This window comes from Amia ocellicauda, chromosome 11 (assembly GCF_036373705.1).
Source record: "Amia ocellicauda isolate fAmiCal2 chromosome 11, fAmiCal2.hap1, whole genome shotgun sequence".
In the NCBI taxonomy this organism is placed as follows: Eukaryota; Metazoa; Chordata; class Actinopteri; order Amiiformes; family Amiidae; genus Amia; species Amia ocellicauda.
In genome coordinates this window covers 26,154,428-26,169,526 of record NC_089860.1, presented here as the reverse complement: position 1 = coordinate 26,169,526, position 15,099 = coordinate 26,154,428, and the positions used below count along the sequence as shown (strand labels likewise).

The following is a 15,099-nucleotide window of genomic DNA, read 5'->3' as shown; positions in this document are numbered from 1 at the left end:
AAGAAAAAAATACTGGAATTAACAACACTGATACATACGAACAGCTTTCTTTGTCATCTTAGATCATCGTCTCTCTCTCTGTCTTCTCTGGGTGTCTCTCATGAAGAAGCACAGAGTGTGTTGCACAGTGTAAGTCTCTCTCTCTCTCTCTCTCTGCGTGTGTGTGTCTGTGTCTGTGTGTGTGTGTCTGAGTGTATATATAAGTGTATGTGTGAGCGTGTGTGTATGAGCGTGTGCGAGAGAGTACACCCTCTCTCTGAGCAGGGCAGTCAGTGATCCCTCTCCCCCCGCTCTCTACCTGCCATCACTATCTCTTGCCGCCGCCGGTCTTGGGGCTAGGGGTGGAGGAGGTGGAGGAGGCGCTCTTCTTGGAGATGGTAGGGATCTTGGAGGGCTTGGCGCTGACCCCGTGCCGCCGCCCCCCCGTAGTGCTGTGCTCGGAGGCGTCGGAGCAGGCGGACTGCGTCTCAAGCTGCTCCAGGTCCGAGGCATCGCTGCCTCTGCGACTGCTGGCCCGGCTGCCCGTCCGGCTTCCCGCCCGACTGCCCGCACGGCTCGCTGGACCACTGGCAGAGGTACCTGTCCGTTTAGAGTCTAATGGGAGAGGAGAGGAATGCGAGAGAAGAGAAGAGAGTGAGTTATTGCAGAAGTACAGCTGTGCCAGTTAGAGTACAGTACAAGGCACAGCACAGCACAGCCAGAAAAGAGCACACTGTGCAGTACACCTCAGTACAGCGCAGTGCACTATATATAGCACAGAGTATATATACCCTCTGTAGTATAGTATTGTACTACGCTCTTGCTCCGAGTGTGCGCTCACCTATGCGGCCAGGCTTGGTGGAGGTGGGGGTGCCCTGGGCCCCGTTCTCCCCGGACAGAGAGCCACGGCTGGAGTGGAAGGCAGGGCGCTTCAGCTTTGAACCTGAGCTCACCTGGAGAGAGGGAGGAGAGACTGGGAGTGTTATTGGGGAACTATATCAGTGTGCGGGTGTCCCACAGTGTGCTGCTGTGTAAGTGTAGCACTATAACAGTGTGTTGGGGTTTTAGTGTGTGTTATTGTGTCTGTGTGTGTGAGAGACTGGGTTACAGTATCCGTGTGTGTGTGTGACTTTGTCTGTGAGTGTTGCAGTGTGTGAAAATGTCTGTGTGTGTGTATGACAATGTGTGTGTGTGTGTGCGCGTCTTTGAGAGTGACTGTGTGTGTGTGTGTCAGTGTCGCAGTACCTCAGTGCTGGCAGTGTGGCTATGCTCAGGGCAGCCGGGGCCCCGGGCCGGAGTGCAGGGTCTGCTGTGAGCGAGCCAGGGCTTGGCATACCCCCGACTCTGAGACACAGGCGTCTGTGAAACGCAAACCAGGAGCGAGGGAGCGAGGGAGCGCAGGGGACGAGTGAGAGAGGGGGAGAGAGAGAGAGAGAGAGACAGGAAGGGAAGAGTGGAGAAAAAGAGGGAGAAGAAGTGGGAAGGGGAAGGGGAAAAGGGTGAAGAAAGAGAGACCGAAAGAGACAGAAGGGAGGAAGAAATATAGCAAGAGGGAGGGAGGGAGGGAGGGAGGGAGGGAGGGAGGGAAGGAGGAGGGTGGTGTAGTGTATTGGTGCAAGATGGACATGTGAAGAACGGAACGGGAAAACCAGCAGTGAAGGAGAGGCGCAGGGAGCAGCAGAGGACAACAGAGCGAAACAAAACAGAAACGAGAACAAATGAAAACTCCGCAGAGACCTGGACACACAGAGCAATGAGACAAGCTACACATACTACACAGACACATGCTACCCACACATTGATACACTCTCACAAACACCCTACCCACATACACTGACACTCTCACACACACAAAACTGAACCACACGCTGAAAAACAACACTGTACCCACACACACTCTCCCCACCCATTAATTGTCATACCTCGAGCCAGAACACTCTCTCTGCAGCTCTTCCTCTCCCTACGTTAGCCAGTCTCTCTCTGTCCACATGACAGCAGACGTGACATTACACAATGACTGGGACGACCAAGATGAGGGGCCACGCAAACACGGTATTTACATATGTGTGTGTATGTGTGTGTGTGCACGCGCGCACTTGTGTATGTTGTATGCATTCCCTTCCCAGCCCTCCCTCTCTCCCCATCCCTCTCCTCACCCTGGCTCCGCTGGTGGGCGTTGCTGGGGACGACGGTATGGAGGCGGCACTCTGGTTGCTATGGCTGGCACTGGAACTGGAGCGGGTTGGGGAGGCAGCACGCGAGCCCGGCTTTGACCTCCGACCCCGTGACCTGAAGGCTGCCAGTCCCTGGGAGGCCCCCTCGGGCAAGATGAACTTCTCCCGAAGTTCAAGGTTTGTGCGACCGCGCGCTGGAGAGAGAGAGAGAGAGAGAGAGAAAGAAAGACAGGGTTGGGGGAGGGGGTAGAGTGAGAGAAGGAGGGAGAGAGTGGGAGAGATGAGGAAGAGAGGGTGGGTTGATGAATGAGGGAGAGAAACAGATAAAAGGGAGAGGGAAACGAGGTGGAGATAGGAGGAGTAGTGCAGTGAAGAAGAAGAGAGGAAGGGAGGACATGGAGGGTCACAGGGGAGCAGGGTGGAGAAGAGAAAAGAAAAGAGGGGGAGAGAGGAGAAACTCAGTTAAAGTCCATGGCAGAATTACATGTCTCACTCTGCTATGTCCCAGTACACACTTCCCAGGGTTAAAAGGCCAGAAACACTGAAAGCCAAAGTTAAAACGAAAATAAACTAAAAAATACGTACATTAATGTTTATTATTTTTAATTACAATTAAAAAGCAATCAATACTTAAATTAATCAATTACTTTTCTGTTAATACAACACATTCAGCCAGTGCCTCACTGTGCAGCAGTCAAACTAGAGAGAGAAAGAGAGAGTGTGGGGAAAGGTTTCAGAGCAAGAAAGAGTGATAGGAAGACTGAATTAGAGAATGAGATTGAGAGAGAGTAGGAGGTTTTTAGAGTGTATGTGAGAGAGAGAGAGGAAATGGGATTGAGATGGAGAAAGATCGCGAGAGTGATACCGTGAGACAGAGACACCAAAGGAAAGAAAGCGAGAGAGAAGAAAGAGAGCTTCAGCCCAGCAGTGAGATCAACAAGAGCAGCAGCCCCAGATTGAGGGTCAGTCAGCCAGGCAGCATCATTAGCTGGTTTAATAAGTAATGAGTTAATTGATTAACGAGCCATTCTCAGCCCAGCACAGACACAGGCAGCTGTCTGCAGCAGGCTGGCCAGGAAAGGGTTAACCAGTCACCTTATAATCATCATAATAATAATAATGTGTATATTGTTTGCAGTGTGTTGAAAGTTTTCTATTTAAAAGACAAACTAGACAACAACTTTAGCAAGACACAACAGCACAGTCTGGGCCCCTGAGCTCTGTCTCAATTGCCCCAATGCCCCATAACAATCACTCCCTGCCACCCCACTGACAGAGCTCCACTGCACTATTGCCTCACTGCCCCACAGCTCCACTGGAAATTGCCTCCCTGCGCCAGAGCCAAATTGCCTCACTGCAAACTGCCCCAACCCTGCCCCAGAGCCCCACTGCGCCACAGCAAACTGCCCTCCTGCCCCAGAGCCAGACCCAGAGAGGAAATACCTCTACAGCAGAAATACCCCGGAGTCACTGTCACTGTGGTAAAACAACACACAGACAACAGTGTGAGATTTACAGACGGACAGACACCCAAACAACAGAATGACATATACATAGGTAGACAGACAGACAGACAACAGAGTGAGGTATAGATAGACACACACAGACAACACAGAGAGAGAGAGAGAGAGAGAGAGAGAGAGAGAGAGAGAGAGAGGGACAGAAAACAGAGATATACAGATACAGACAGGTAGACAAGACAGACAACAGAGAGATATACAGACAGACACACACAGACAACAGTGTGAGATTTACAGACGGACAGACACCCAAACAACAGAATGAGATATACACAGACAGACAGACAGACAGACAGACAACACAGAGAAAGAGACAGACACACACAGACAACAGAGAGAGAGAGGGACAGAAAACAGATATACAGATACAGACAGGTAGACAAGACAGACAACAGAGAGATATACAGACAGACACACACAGACAACAGTGTGTGATATAGACAGGTAGACAGACAACACACAGATTACACTGACACAACACAGATACACAGACAACAGTGAGACTTACAGACACACAGAGTGAGATATACAGACTCGCATAGACAGACACAGACACATAGAGAAAGACACACAATACACAGAAACACAGACAGAGTGTCATAGACATTGAGACAAAGAGAGACTCGGACTCAACCAGAGAGAGACATACACCGACACAGACAAACACAAAGACAGAGAGAGAGACCTTAAGTTTACTCAAACAGAAATCTTTAACCCTTTGCTTTCCTGGGTAGCTGTACAACAAGCCTCTGAAAAGATCTCACCTAACAAGAGTACACCTGCCTAAGACACACCTGTTCACACTGACCTGTGACCAATCAGTCCTCCCCCCTAGGCTGAAGTGTTCATTCACACTGTAGTGTCAATGTCTAACTCAACAGTCCCTGCTGTTGCTGCTCATGATCAGAAGCGTAGTGTGACTTTTCTCCAGGCAAGAGACATTCCCACTATTAACTGTACCAACTCCAGCAACAACATTCTCCACTGGGAGGGGTGATTATCAGACATGTGAGTGTGTGTGTATTAGAATTTGAGAGAGAGTGAGAGAAAGAGAGGAGAGAGAGGAGCAGCCGACCTATTGGACGGTGGCTGGGAATGGAGCTGCTGGATTCGGACCGAGGGATTTTATTTCCAGGATGATGCACTGGAGAGAGAGAGAGAAAGAAAGGGAGAGAGAGAGATAACGACTCTCTACTGAAAGACAGTGCGCATGTGGGAGGGAGAGAGAGGGAGCGAGCAGTAAAAACAATATGCAACTGAGTGAGAGAGAGAAAGAAAGAGAGCAGAGAGGAGGAGGAAGACATCCAGCCACTGAGACAGGAGGGATAGAAAGAAAGAAAGGATGAAAAAAAGGAAAAGGAAAGGATTGTATGAGCCCAGCAGAGAGAGAAAAAGACAGACTGAAAAACAGAATAAGAGAGGAAGAAAGGATATGAAAGACAGAAAGATGGAAGGAGAGGTATAGATAAATGTGAGCAGAGAAAGAGTAAGACAGAGAGAGAGGAGAGGAGAGGCTGAGTTCCAGAACAGAGTGACCAACTGATTGATGAATTAGTGTGTGTGTGTGTGTGTGTGTGTGAGAGGGTCTCTATTGGCACAGGAATGTGTGTGTGTGTGTCTGTCTGTCTATAGGCGTCTCTGTCCCCGTCAGTGGGCAGCAGTGTGGGTCACTCTGGCCTTCCACATCCCTCTCTCTCTTTGCGTGTGCGTGTGTGTGTGTGAGTTGGAGGCGTGTGTGACCACTCACCTCGGCAGGGGTCGTTTTTCACCAGGAACTCATCCAGTGCCATCCAGCCCCCACCCACGCGCACCATCACTGTGCTGCGCAGAATACGAACCAGACGCAGCTGCTGAGAGTCCCCAAACTGAGAGAGAGAGAGAGATAAAGTGTTATATTAAGAAACCCAACACCATTATTATAATAACAATAATACTAATAATAATAATAATAATAATTCATGCACTAAGAAGCACATGCAGGCAGATGAGATTAATGTCCAGGCCCAGACTGTAACCCAGGTCCCCCCACCGCACCGCACCGCACCACACCACACCACCCTCAGCAGCTATAAGTTCACTTGCATTTTTAATTGTTCAGCCATTAAACTTCAGCAATTAAAACATACCGTACACACAAACATAAATAATTAAACAAATCAATAAATAATAGTTGAAATCTGTAATAATTGAGGAGCTGAAAACTCTTCAAATGAAAAGTCCAATTAAAAAACAATTTGCAGATCAATTAATAAATGAAGGGAGCTCAGCTGAGTTCACAAAATCACAAAAACACTGGCACAAATTACAGTCCCCCCCCCACCTCAGCCCCAATCTTACACCCTTCACAGCACAGCAAACACAATCATCCCCCCACCCCCTCCTTGATTTTAACTACTTGCCCCCACTCTGGGGCAGCCATAGTGTGTCCGCACAGCACTGCACACCCAGCACCCTGCCAGTCCCTCCCCCTCTACTGGCCAGCCAATCAGTGACATTATTCCTCTGTACATAATCAGTGACTTCTGCTCCGATAATGCATTTTCAATGGCTGTGATGTCATCTCAGATTCATTTTCAATAACCACTGCATCCAATACAGAATTACAGGGAGCTTTTAACTGGATTATTGGTTAATTAACTTGTTTGTTTGTTTTAATATATACTGTGGTGCCTTTCTGCTGATTATATTGCACAATAACATTCTTATTGAATATAGAATATTGCAGCCTGGGTCCCAGGAACTGCAGACAATGATGATGATGATGATGATAATAATAATAATTAATATAATGTGAAAAGCTCAGTCTATAATCAAGCAGGGGTCAGCGAATCAGTGAGGCTCAGTCAGAGCATGGGGACAGAGGGAGGGGCAGGGCTCAGTGCGGCCGGCTCTGCGCTCGTTACCTGGTTTCCAAGGAAGAACTACAAAAAATCCGGAAAACGGAGAGAGAGGGGGAGGGAGGGGGGGAGAGAGAAAGAGAGAGAGAGAGTGAAATACCAGACCGGACAGTCAGTGCACACCTAAACATTACCTGCACCTGCACACACAGGGGGGATGATGGTCACACGTACACATGTGCACACACACACGTGGATCGAGACAGACAGAGAGAGAGTGGTGGTTCTGTGCCGTTAGTGGAAAATGATAATTAATAACATACTACTACTGCTACTACACTACTACCAATAATTATTTTAGTTTCAAAGATGAATAAGCTTGAATTTCCTAAAAAGTCAATTACTCAATTACAAGGCCTGTGCTAATTAGAACAACAACAAAGGAGAGAACAACGAGTTAGCTGTAGCCGGTCAGTCAGTGAGCAAGGAAGTGAGGATGGAGAGAGAGAGAGAGACTGAGGAATGGACAGATGGAGGGAGGAATGGAAGGGGATTTTAAAACACAGACATGATGGCTAATAACAATTAAACTCTAAAACACAACAGCAGGTGCCTGGCACTGACAATAACCTCAACACATCCCTCACAGCCGGAGGTCATAGTTAATCAAACCAATAATCATCATCATTCTAATCATAATAAGTATCATAATTTCAGAAGATATATATTTTTTTAGAGATTATGTAAAATTAAACATAGGAGAGTTTAAAAAAAAAAAAAAAAAAACTCTGCTCTTGAAAAATAATAACAGGGGACACTTACTCTGTACTTGTTCTCTCCTATCTGCTCCACCTGGAACCTCTTGGCACACTTACACTGAGCCACCTGCCTTGTCACCTGCACACACAGACACATAGAGAAAGAGAGAGAGAAACAGAGAGAGAGGGAGACAGAGAGACATGTTACATACAGAAAAACTAAATTCAAGATTCCCAAACTACAAATTCATGAATCAGTGCATCAGTGTCTCTCTCACCTCATCCTTTATCTTGTCAGTGTGAATGTGTGTGCGTGAGTGTGTGATACAGTATGTCAGTCTTGCTATCGCTCTCTCACCTCATCCTCTATCTTGTCAGCGTCAGTGGTGGGTCTGTAGGCGTCCTTGTTGGGGTGTAGTGCTGCCACAAACTCATAGTAGTCTATGTAGCCGTCACCATCGCGGTCAAAGATGTCCGCCACTGCACTCATTTCCAGCTTACTGGTGGGGAACTCTGCAGAAAACACGCACATGTCATTAACATGCTATCACATAGAGCTAGCATATGGATATACTGTCACACAACAGACATCACAGCCTGTGTCAGAGACAGTAAAACACAGTCACAGTAACACACAGTACCAGTCATACTACATACAGAGACAGACCCAGACACACACAGACACAGGGGCGCAATGTCTTACTGGAGGCCAGGATTCCATCGATGAACTCCTGCCGCGTGATCTTGCCGTCCTGGTCCTTGTCAATGCGCCGGAAGAAATCCATCACCCGCGACTTCTTGTGGTTCATCCAGCGCATGTATCGCTTCCGCCACACATCAAAGTCAAAGTTCGCAAACTCCTTCAGCTGCACAGGGGAGAGAGAGAGTGAGAGAGAAAGAAAAAGTCTTAGAGCAGGACACTCAGTTTATCAGCTTCTCTGTCCATCTGTCTCTCTCTCTGCATATCTATCTGTCTCTCTCCCTCTCCCTCTATCTCAAATTCAAATTTAAACAAGCTTTGTTGACATGACTTATCTTCCCGTCTCTGTATCTCTCTCTCTCTCTGTATCAGTTACTTTTTCTCTCCTTATCTCAGTTTCTCAGTGTCAGTGGGCACAGTACCTCCTCCAGCCTGTCAAGGGCATCGTTGAGCTTGCGCTGCCGGTCCAGAGCCAGCAGCCAGACCTGTTGCCAGCGGCCAGAGAGCTGGATGACCCGTGGACCTCCTCCCTGTGACACGGACGGGACCATACTAGCCTGAGACTGGGACAGGTGCTTACCTACAGAGAGAGGGGGGAGAGAGAGACAGCAGTTTATGTATATTAAGATTTTATTTATAATTTATATCGTACTTTGTTTAGTTTTGTCCTGTAAGTTTTTAATAGAACACGATTTTTATTTATTTATTATTTCCATAGACATATGTAATGTTGAATTGCTTTGGCAACACTACAAATCTGTGAGGTCATGCCAATAAAGCACCTGAAATTGAATTGATAATTGAAATTGAATTTGATAGGGGTTTATACACTAGATACACTGACTGACTGATTGATTATTATACAAACACAAACCACATTACTCACTGTGTATTACAGTGTGTGACGTGTAGTGTGTGACTCACGTGTGCGTGGCTTGTCAGCCAGCCCGCCTGGTGGCTCCGTGCTCTTCCTCTTGTACGTCTTTGTCACACGATCGACATCCGGCTGTTTCTGAGTCATCTCTTCCATAAACACCTGGGAACGAGAGGATGGGAGGGAGGGAAAGCAGGGTGAAAGGGAAAGCGGGAGAAAGAGGAGAGAAGATAAGTGGAAAACAGGCAAGAAAGGGAGAGGGGTTGATTAGAGGGAAGAGGAGATACAGAGAGGAAGAGAAGGAGTTAATACTTTCACAGCATGTTAAGTAGAGTTTCAAACATTAACAACAACTATTAAAACAAAATGCAAAAAACAACCAATATCAAGGACAGCACTGGATTTTGATAGACAGTTCACCAGCGAATGAGAATGCGCACTGGGCTGGCCCCACCCACCTGGTGCTCTGTAATTAGCCCCTTGACCTGGTCGATATTCTGGGGGAGGGGCTCTGTGTCGCGCTGCACCAGGGTTGTCTCCGCCCACTGCAGCCATGACAAGAGCTCCTCCAATAGCGAAGCATTGCTCAACAGCTCAGCCAGGGCGGACTCCAGTCTCTGCTCGTGCTGTTTGGCCCATGTTAGCACCTGTAGTACAAACACATATGCAATGGGTTACACTGGGCTAGACCCTCTCCATCGCTCCCACCTTACCATCTAGCCTTCTCTCTCCCTATCCTCTTTCTCTCCCCTCTCCCTTCCTCCTTCCCTCTCTCGCTCACCTCCTCAAAGCGTGCCCTAATGATGGTGTTCCAGTGTTTGATGGTGGTGATGCAGTCTGGGTGGCACACAGCCAAGATGGCCTCCCCCATCGTAGCAGCCCTGTTCACATCTCCCTGCTTCCCCTCCACTGTCCTCATGAACTCCTGCACAGAAAGAGAGAGAGAGAGAGAGAAAAAAATGTAGAGGGAATGAGAGAACAGCAGCAACTGCAATAAGAGTAAAGGCCGCTGCACACTGGATGTAATACGTCACTTGTAGTAGGTAATACAAAATGTTGTCCGTCAAGGACCTTGCACATTGGATCTGTTAAAACCAAATCAGGTACACAGCTTTCCTCCTTCTTGAGCTGGTGTGCGTTTACCTCCACAACTACAATGATGTGTAAAAAAAACCTTATCGCACACAAACTACACCTCACCATAAAGACACAAAGGCAGAGTGCACGGTTCAGCATTACACTATTTATTTGAATGTGCAAATAACATATGTAATTTTCGTGTTGTTTATCTGTGCTTCACCAGAATTCATCAATAGCTACCATAGCTTGTCATATATTGCCTCTTCTCGATGTCCTTGTAGCCTTTATTTGCTTTGTTGCATAATTCTTCCTGGTTAGACAGGCAGATTATATGCTTTTCCATCAATCCACGTCTTCCGGTCAACTTTCATTAGTCAATGTAATTTTTAACGCACGTTAAATCAGATTGAATTTAACTAGTTTCTGTTCCACAATTGACACATCACCGCCATACAACAATTTCGGACTCTGTGTACAAGGTGAGATAGGAATGCACAAACTCGTGAGTCTCAAGTTGCACTATGGTAACAGTAGCGGCAGCAGTAGTGCAAGTATCAGTATCAGTGGTAACTAGCAATATCCATATTAATAACTGTAACAGTATCAGCAGCAGCAGGAAGAGCAGCTGTGTCCGTATGAATTCGCACCCTGTGAGCGATCAGCAGGCTCTGCAGGGCCTCGGGCTCCTCTGGCAGCAGGCCTCTGAACCGTAGAGTCTGCTCCGCCTCCGACAGCCACTCCAGGAGCGCCTGCACTGCGGCCCGGAACTGCTCCGCCTGCACAGCACACAACACAACACACAATTCATCACACCCGTTACCCACTACACTGCACACAGCCACCCCACACTACAGAACCACCCCACTTACTGTATATAATTAATCCACACACTTTAAAAGGCAAACCCTCCCTCCCTGCCTCCCTCTCGATGTCTGACCTGTGTGAGTGCGTGTTCCAGGCGTGTCTGTTTGGACACGGACAAGGCGCACACAGTGTCCCAGCGGTGACTGAGCTCCTGCATCTGCACTCGCACCCACGCAGTGTCGTCTCGGGAACTGTCCATGAGTTCACGGGCAGACCGGCGCAGCGCCTGGACATTGCTTGTGCGCTTCCCCAGCTCCTTCTGGAACACCTGAACACACACACACACACACACACACACGGGCCACGTTCAGCTGAAAACATCACTGTACAGGAATACAGAGGGGCTTAAACACTGCACACTACTTGTCCTAGAACACCTGAACACACACACAAACACTGAACACAAACACACAGGTACACAGACCACTGTGCAGACATGCTAAGGGGCTGCACACTGCACACTCCCATATGGAATCTATATATGTCATTGTGTTAATCAGTATATTTATTAGGTGGAAAATATGTGTCAGGGTTAATTTCTACAATACATTTTCAACCTGTAACATAAATATATGGATTACAAAAGTCAATTACATCAATCAACCAATTAATTCAATAAGTAATTAAAAATGACTGGTGCAGGCTGGCTTAACCTCTGCAGCCTCTTCAACTGACCTTGTGGGCATCCATCAGGTTGGTGACCAGGTCCAGGTCCCCATGCACCGGCTGGTCCTCGCTGAGCTGTGGCTCGACACGGTATAGCCAGTCCACCAGCGCCTGCAGAGCGTCCGCAAACTGACCCGAGAATAGCAACGCCTCTTCCAGCTTATGCTGCCTGGAGACACAGAGAGGGAGATGGGCAGAAAGAGTGGGTGAACAGGTAGTGAGAGGGGGTAGGGACCTTTTTTATTTTTTTATTTAATTGACATAAAAATTTAAATTAATAAATTACACATAATAACAGAAATAATAATAATCCCCCCCACAATAATCCCAGCGTCTCTTCAGGCTCCCTCTCTATCTCTCACCTCTCCACACTCTTCCCACACACAGTGTCCCACTTGTCTCTGATTTCTCCCAGCAGGGTATCTAGTCTCTGTCCATCCCCGGGCAGCGTGCTCTTGTCCCTCATGGCGCGGCCCGAGCGCACTGTGGTGTCGTACACAGGCTGCTTCGAGCCCAGGGCCTTCTGGAACTCCTACAAGGGGAGAGAGAAACAGAGGGAGAGTGTTAGAGTGACAGAGAGCACTGCAGTTTGATGCTGTCTGAGTGATAGATAGATAGATAGATAGATAGAGAGAGAGAGAGAGAGAGAGAGAGAGAGGTGTACAAACAGTACCTTGTGCTTGCTGAGCTGCAGTTTGATCCTGTCGGGCTCATTGGGGAGCTCCAACTCTGAGTCCAGGCGTGTCTCCGCCTCCTCCAGCCAGTCTGACAACTTGCGCCATGCGTCATGGAACTGAGGGAGAAAGAGAGAGGGGGATAGAAAGAGGGGCAGAGAGAGAGGGGCGCAGAGGGGGACAGAGAGAGTGTAAACATAGTGCTAACTATGCCCTGCGCCTCTCACTCCCTCCCTGCCTCCTTCCCTCGTTACCTGCTTGGCTCTCTTCCTGACATCGTCCAGTGCCCTCCCCCTCTCCAGTGACCTCTGGACGACCTTGTCCCAGCGGGCCTGCACGCTCAGCAGCAGGTTTCGGATCAGAACCACATCCTGCTTCTGGCTGGCCAGCCGGATCTGCGCCCCCACCTTCTCCAGGGAAAGCACTTGCTCCCTGTGAGAGTTCACCTCGTTCACAAACACCTGAGAGGGAGGGAGAGAGAAAGACCGAAAGAGAAGAAAAGGGAGAGGGATAAGGAAAAGGAAAAGGGAAGGGGCAAGGGATATAAAGTAAGACGGAGGAGAGGGGAGAACAGAAGGGAGAGGTGGAAGGCGGGGAAAAGGAGAAGGAGACACAAAAACTCCGTTAAGGATGCTTTTACTCTCTCTTAACCCATCCGCCCCTCACTCTCTCTTCCCCTCCCTCCTCCCCCCTGTCCTGTTTCCCCTCTACCATAACCCTCCATCCCTCTCTCTGCCTCTCCCTCTTTCCCCCCTCCCTCACCTTGTGTTCGTCTATCTGGAAAAGCACTGTGTCCAGAATGAGGCTGGGGGGGGAGGCCGTGTTGACAGTCTGCTCCGCCTGCGTCAGCCAGTTAATACAGTCCTGCAGAGATGCCTGGAAGCCCGTCGCCAAGGAAACCGCCTCCTCCAGCTTAGCCTGAGGTGCCATGAGAGAAGGGAGGGTGGGGGCGTGTAAATTAAGATATTCTGGTCACACTGTAGGACAGTCCTCAGTGTTGCATAACAGGAAATAACAGTCCGGTCCAGATCAGTATAATACAGAATTGTCCACTGCAGTGGCTCCAGTCTGGTCCAGCTGAGACACTCACCCTTCTCTCCTCCATCTTGGTGTTCAGGCTGGTCCACTTGGCCTCCAGCAGCGCCAAGTTCTGCTGGGTATTGGAGCCGGACATGGCCTCCTCCCCACGGGCCAGCAGCATGGCCTGACCCTGATCCTGCAGCCGGTGGTGCTGTTCCAATCGGCCTGCCAGCTGGGACTGCAGCTCCTGCAGAGAGAAAGGGAGAGAGAGAGAGCACAGTGGTCAGTGTGTATAGTATACACACAGCACAGCAAACAGGATGTGCACTACAGTCCAGTGCAGTGTTTATACTACAAGTTTACACAGTGCAGTATGGTACAGTACAGTCCAGTAAGGTCAAGACCAGTACAGTGTTATACTGCGTATTCACACTGTGCAGTACGGTACAGTACCATGTGCTGCTGCAGCTGCTCGCGGGCGGTCTCGGGAAGGCCCCCTGTGGGCCGGGCAGTTGACAGCTGACTGTCTGTGCGGCGCAGCCACTGTAGGAACTCCTCCATCTCACCATGGAAACCCTCCGCCTGGGAAGAGAGAGCGAAAGCAAGAGACCGAGAGAGAGGGGTGAGGCGGGGGTCGAGGGAGAGAGGGAAAGGAAGAGGGAGAGCAGACATAAGTTATAACAGAAATCAGCCCCTTTTCCTTCCCCTCCCTCTCTCTCTCCCTCCCCATCTCCTCCAATGTCCCTCCAGTACCTGTTGCAGGGCGGCCTCCAGTTGCTGCTGTCGGTCCTGGGTCTGGAGTAACAGGGCCTCCCAGCTGCGGTTGAGCTGGTCCAGCTGCTCACGCAGCGTGCCCGCCTCCTCCCCAGGGCTGGACTCCAGCAGCTCCTCCCCTGCCCTGTTCACCGTCTCCACTGTGGAGCGGTGGGACAGGACATCGTTCCGCAGCACCTGAGAGAGAGAGAGGGAGAGATGTCAAATACCTGTCCCACCCTGGCAATGAACAATGAGTCATGCTGTATAACTGAGGTTGTTCAGTGGGGCGTCCCTTGTGCACACTGTATAAAGAGCTTTTCCCTTCGCTGACTTCTTGAGCCTGATGTGAAACTCCCCATATCACATGGCGATATTGGCCGGGGGGTGGGACACTCACGCTGTGCTTGGCCAAGTCAATTTCGATGGCCTTAGGGTCAGTGCTGACGGGCCGCTGGCTGTCCAGGGTGCGCTGCGTGTGGCTCAGCCAGGCCTGCAGCTCGGACAGGGCGTGATGAAACTGACCCAGAGCCAGCAGAGCCCCCTCCAACTTGTGCTGCAGAGAGAGAGAGAGGGAAAGGGGGGGATTTGGGGAGAGAGAAAGAGGAAGAGTAAACAAATAATGTCTCTGTAGTGTTACCTGTTAAGGTGTGCGATGCACTGGTGTGTGCCTGTGTAGGTGAGTGCTATACCTGTCTGTGAGTGATCTTGTCCCCCAGGTTTTCCCACAGGTGTCTGAGCTCAGTGAGTGGGTCCTGGATCATGTCTCGGTCTGCCTGGTCCACCACCTTCTTCAGCAGCAGCTCCCCTTGGTGGCAGAGCTTCTCCATATCGATCTGCTGCTGGTACACCTCCACCTTGAACAGCTGAGACACACAGACAGTCAGTCATTTGTTTTGTATTCCATAACTTATTCATCTCTCCATTCATGTACATATATGCCATCACTGAGACACCAACAGAGCAACACAGCTTCATCACAACACACAGATACTGCAGCCACACGGAGGGAGAGAGAGTGATGGACTGCAACACAGAGAGAAAGGGAGTGTAATACAGAGGCAGACAGACTTGCAGAAAGACAGAGACATGGAGAGAGACATTTGGGCTTCAAGGCATTCAAGACAGAAAACAGGAGATACTTCTTCATACACAGAGGCGTCACAATCTGAACAAACTCCCCAGCGATGTGGTTGAAGC

The 15,099-nt window shown here is 49.3% G+C and overlaps 1 protein-coding gene across 13 annotated transcripts in view; it reads right to left on the bottom strand.

Annotated features, from left to right (window-relative positions):
• LOC136763300 (microtubule-actin cross-linking factor 1) overlaps nucleotides 1–15,099 on the bottom strand; it is a 129,576-nt gene that overhangs the window by 1,789 nt on the left and 112,688 nt on the right. For 3 of the 13 annotated variants that reach the window (XM_066717195.1, XM_066717196.1, XM_066717207.1), the window contains 27 exons: nucleotides 14,592–14,765; nucleotides 14,300–14,455; nucleotides 13,900–14,097; nucleotides 13,600–13,728; nucleotides 13,217–13,393; nucleotides 12,889–13,044; nucleotides 12,381–12,587; nucleotides 12,126–12,245; nucleotides 11,815–11,984; nucleotides 11,462–11,621; nucleotides 10,860–11,054; nucleotides 10,570–10,698; nucleotides 9,624–9,767; nucleotides 9,301–9,489; nucleotides 8,893–9,004; nucleotides 8,391–8,548; nucleotides 7,972–8,134; nucleotides 7,627–7,781; nucleotides 7,333–7,407; nucleotides 6,577–6,594; nucleotides 5,421–5,538; nucleotides 4,749–4,817; nucleotides 3,597–3,629; nucleotides 2,136–2,347; nucleotides 1,225–1,338; nucleotides 821–932; nucleotides 299–594 (listed from right to left, as the gene is read on the bottom strand). In XM_066717195.1, coding sequence (XP_066573292.1) covers nucleotides 308–594; nucleotides 821–932; nucleotides 1,225–1,338; nucleotides 2,136–2,347; nucleotides 3,597–3,629; nucleotides 4,749–4,817; nucleotides 5,421–5,538; nucleotides 6,577–6,594; nucleotides 7,333–7,407; nucleotides 7,627–7,781; nucleotides 7,972–8,134; nucleotides 8,391–8,548; nucleotides 8,893–9,004; nucleotides 9,301–9,489; nucleotides 9,624–9,767; nucleotides 10,570–10,698; nucleotides 10,860–11,054; nucleotides 11,462–11,621; nucleotides 11,815–11,984; nucleotides 12,126–12,245; nucleotides 12,381–12,587; nucleotides 12,889–13,044; nucleotides 13,217–13,393; nucleotides 13,600–13,728; nucleotides 13,900–14,097; nucleotides 14,300–14,455; nucleotides 14,592–14,765 — 3,930 coding nt within the window. In that variant the 3' untranslated portion in view covers nucleotides 299–307. The remainder of the gene's footprint in view (nucleotides 1–298; nucleotides 595–820; nucleotides 933–1,224; nucleotides 1,339–2,135; nucleotides 2,348–3,596; nucleotides 3,630–4,748; nucleotides 4,818–5,420; nucleotides 5,539–6,576; nucleotides 6,595–7,332; nucleotides 7,408–7,626; nucleotides 7,782–7,971; nucleotides 8,135–8,390; nucleotides 8,549–8,892; nucleotides 9,005–9,300; nucleotides 9,490–9,623; nucleotides 9,768–10,569; nucleotides 10,699–10,859; nucleotides 11,055–11,461; nucleotides 11,622–11,814; nucleotides 11,985–12,125; nucleotides 12,246–12,380; nucleotides 12,588–12,888; nucleotides 13,045–13,216; nucleotides 13,394–13,599; nucleotides 13,729–13,899; nucleotides 14,098–14,299; nucleotides 14,456–14,591; nucleotides 14,766–15,099) is intronic. The other 10 variants (XM_066717198.1, XM_066717200.1, XM_066717205.1 and 7 more) reach the window with 8 other exon arrangements.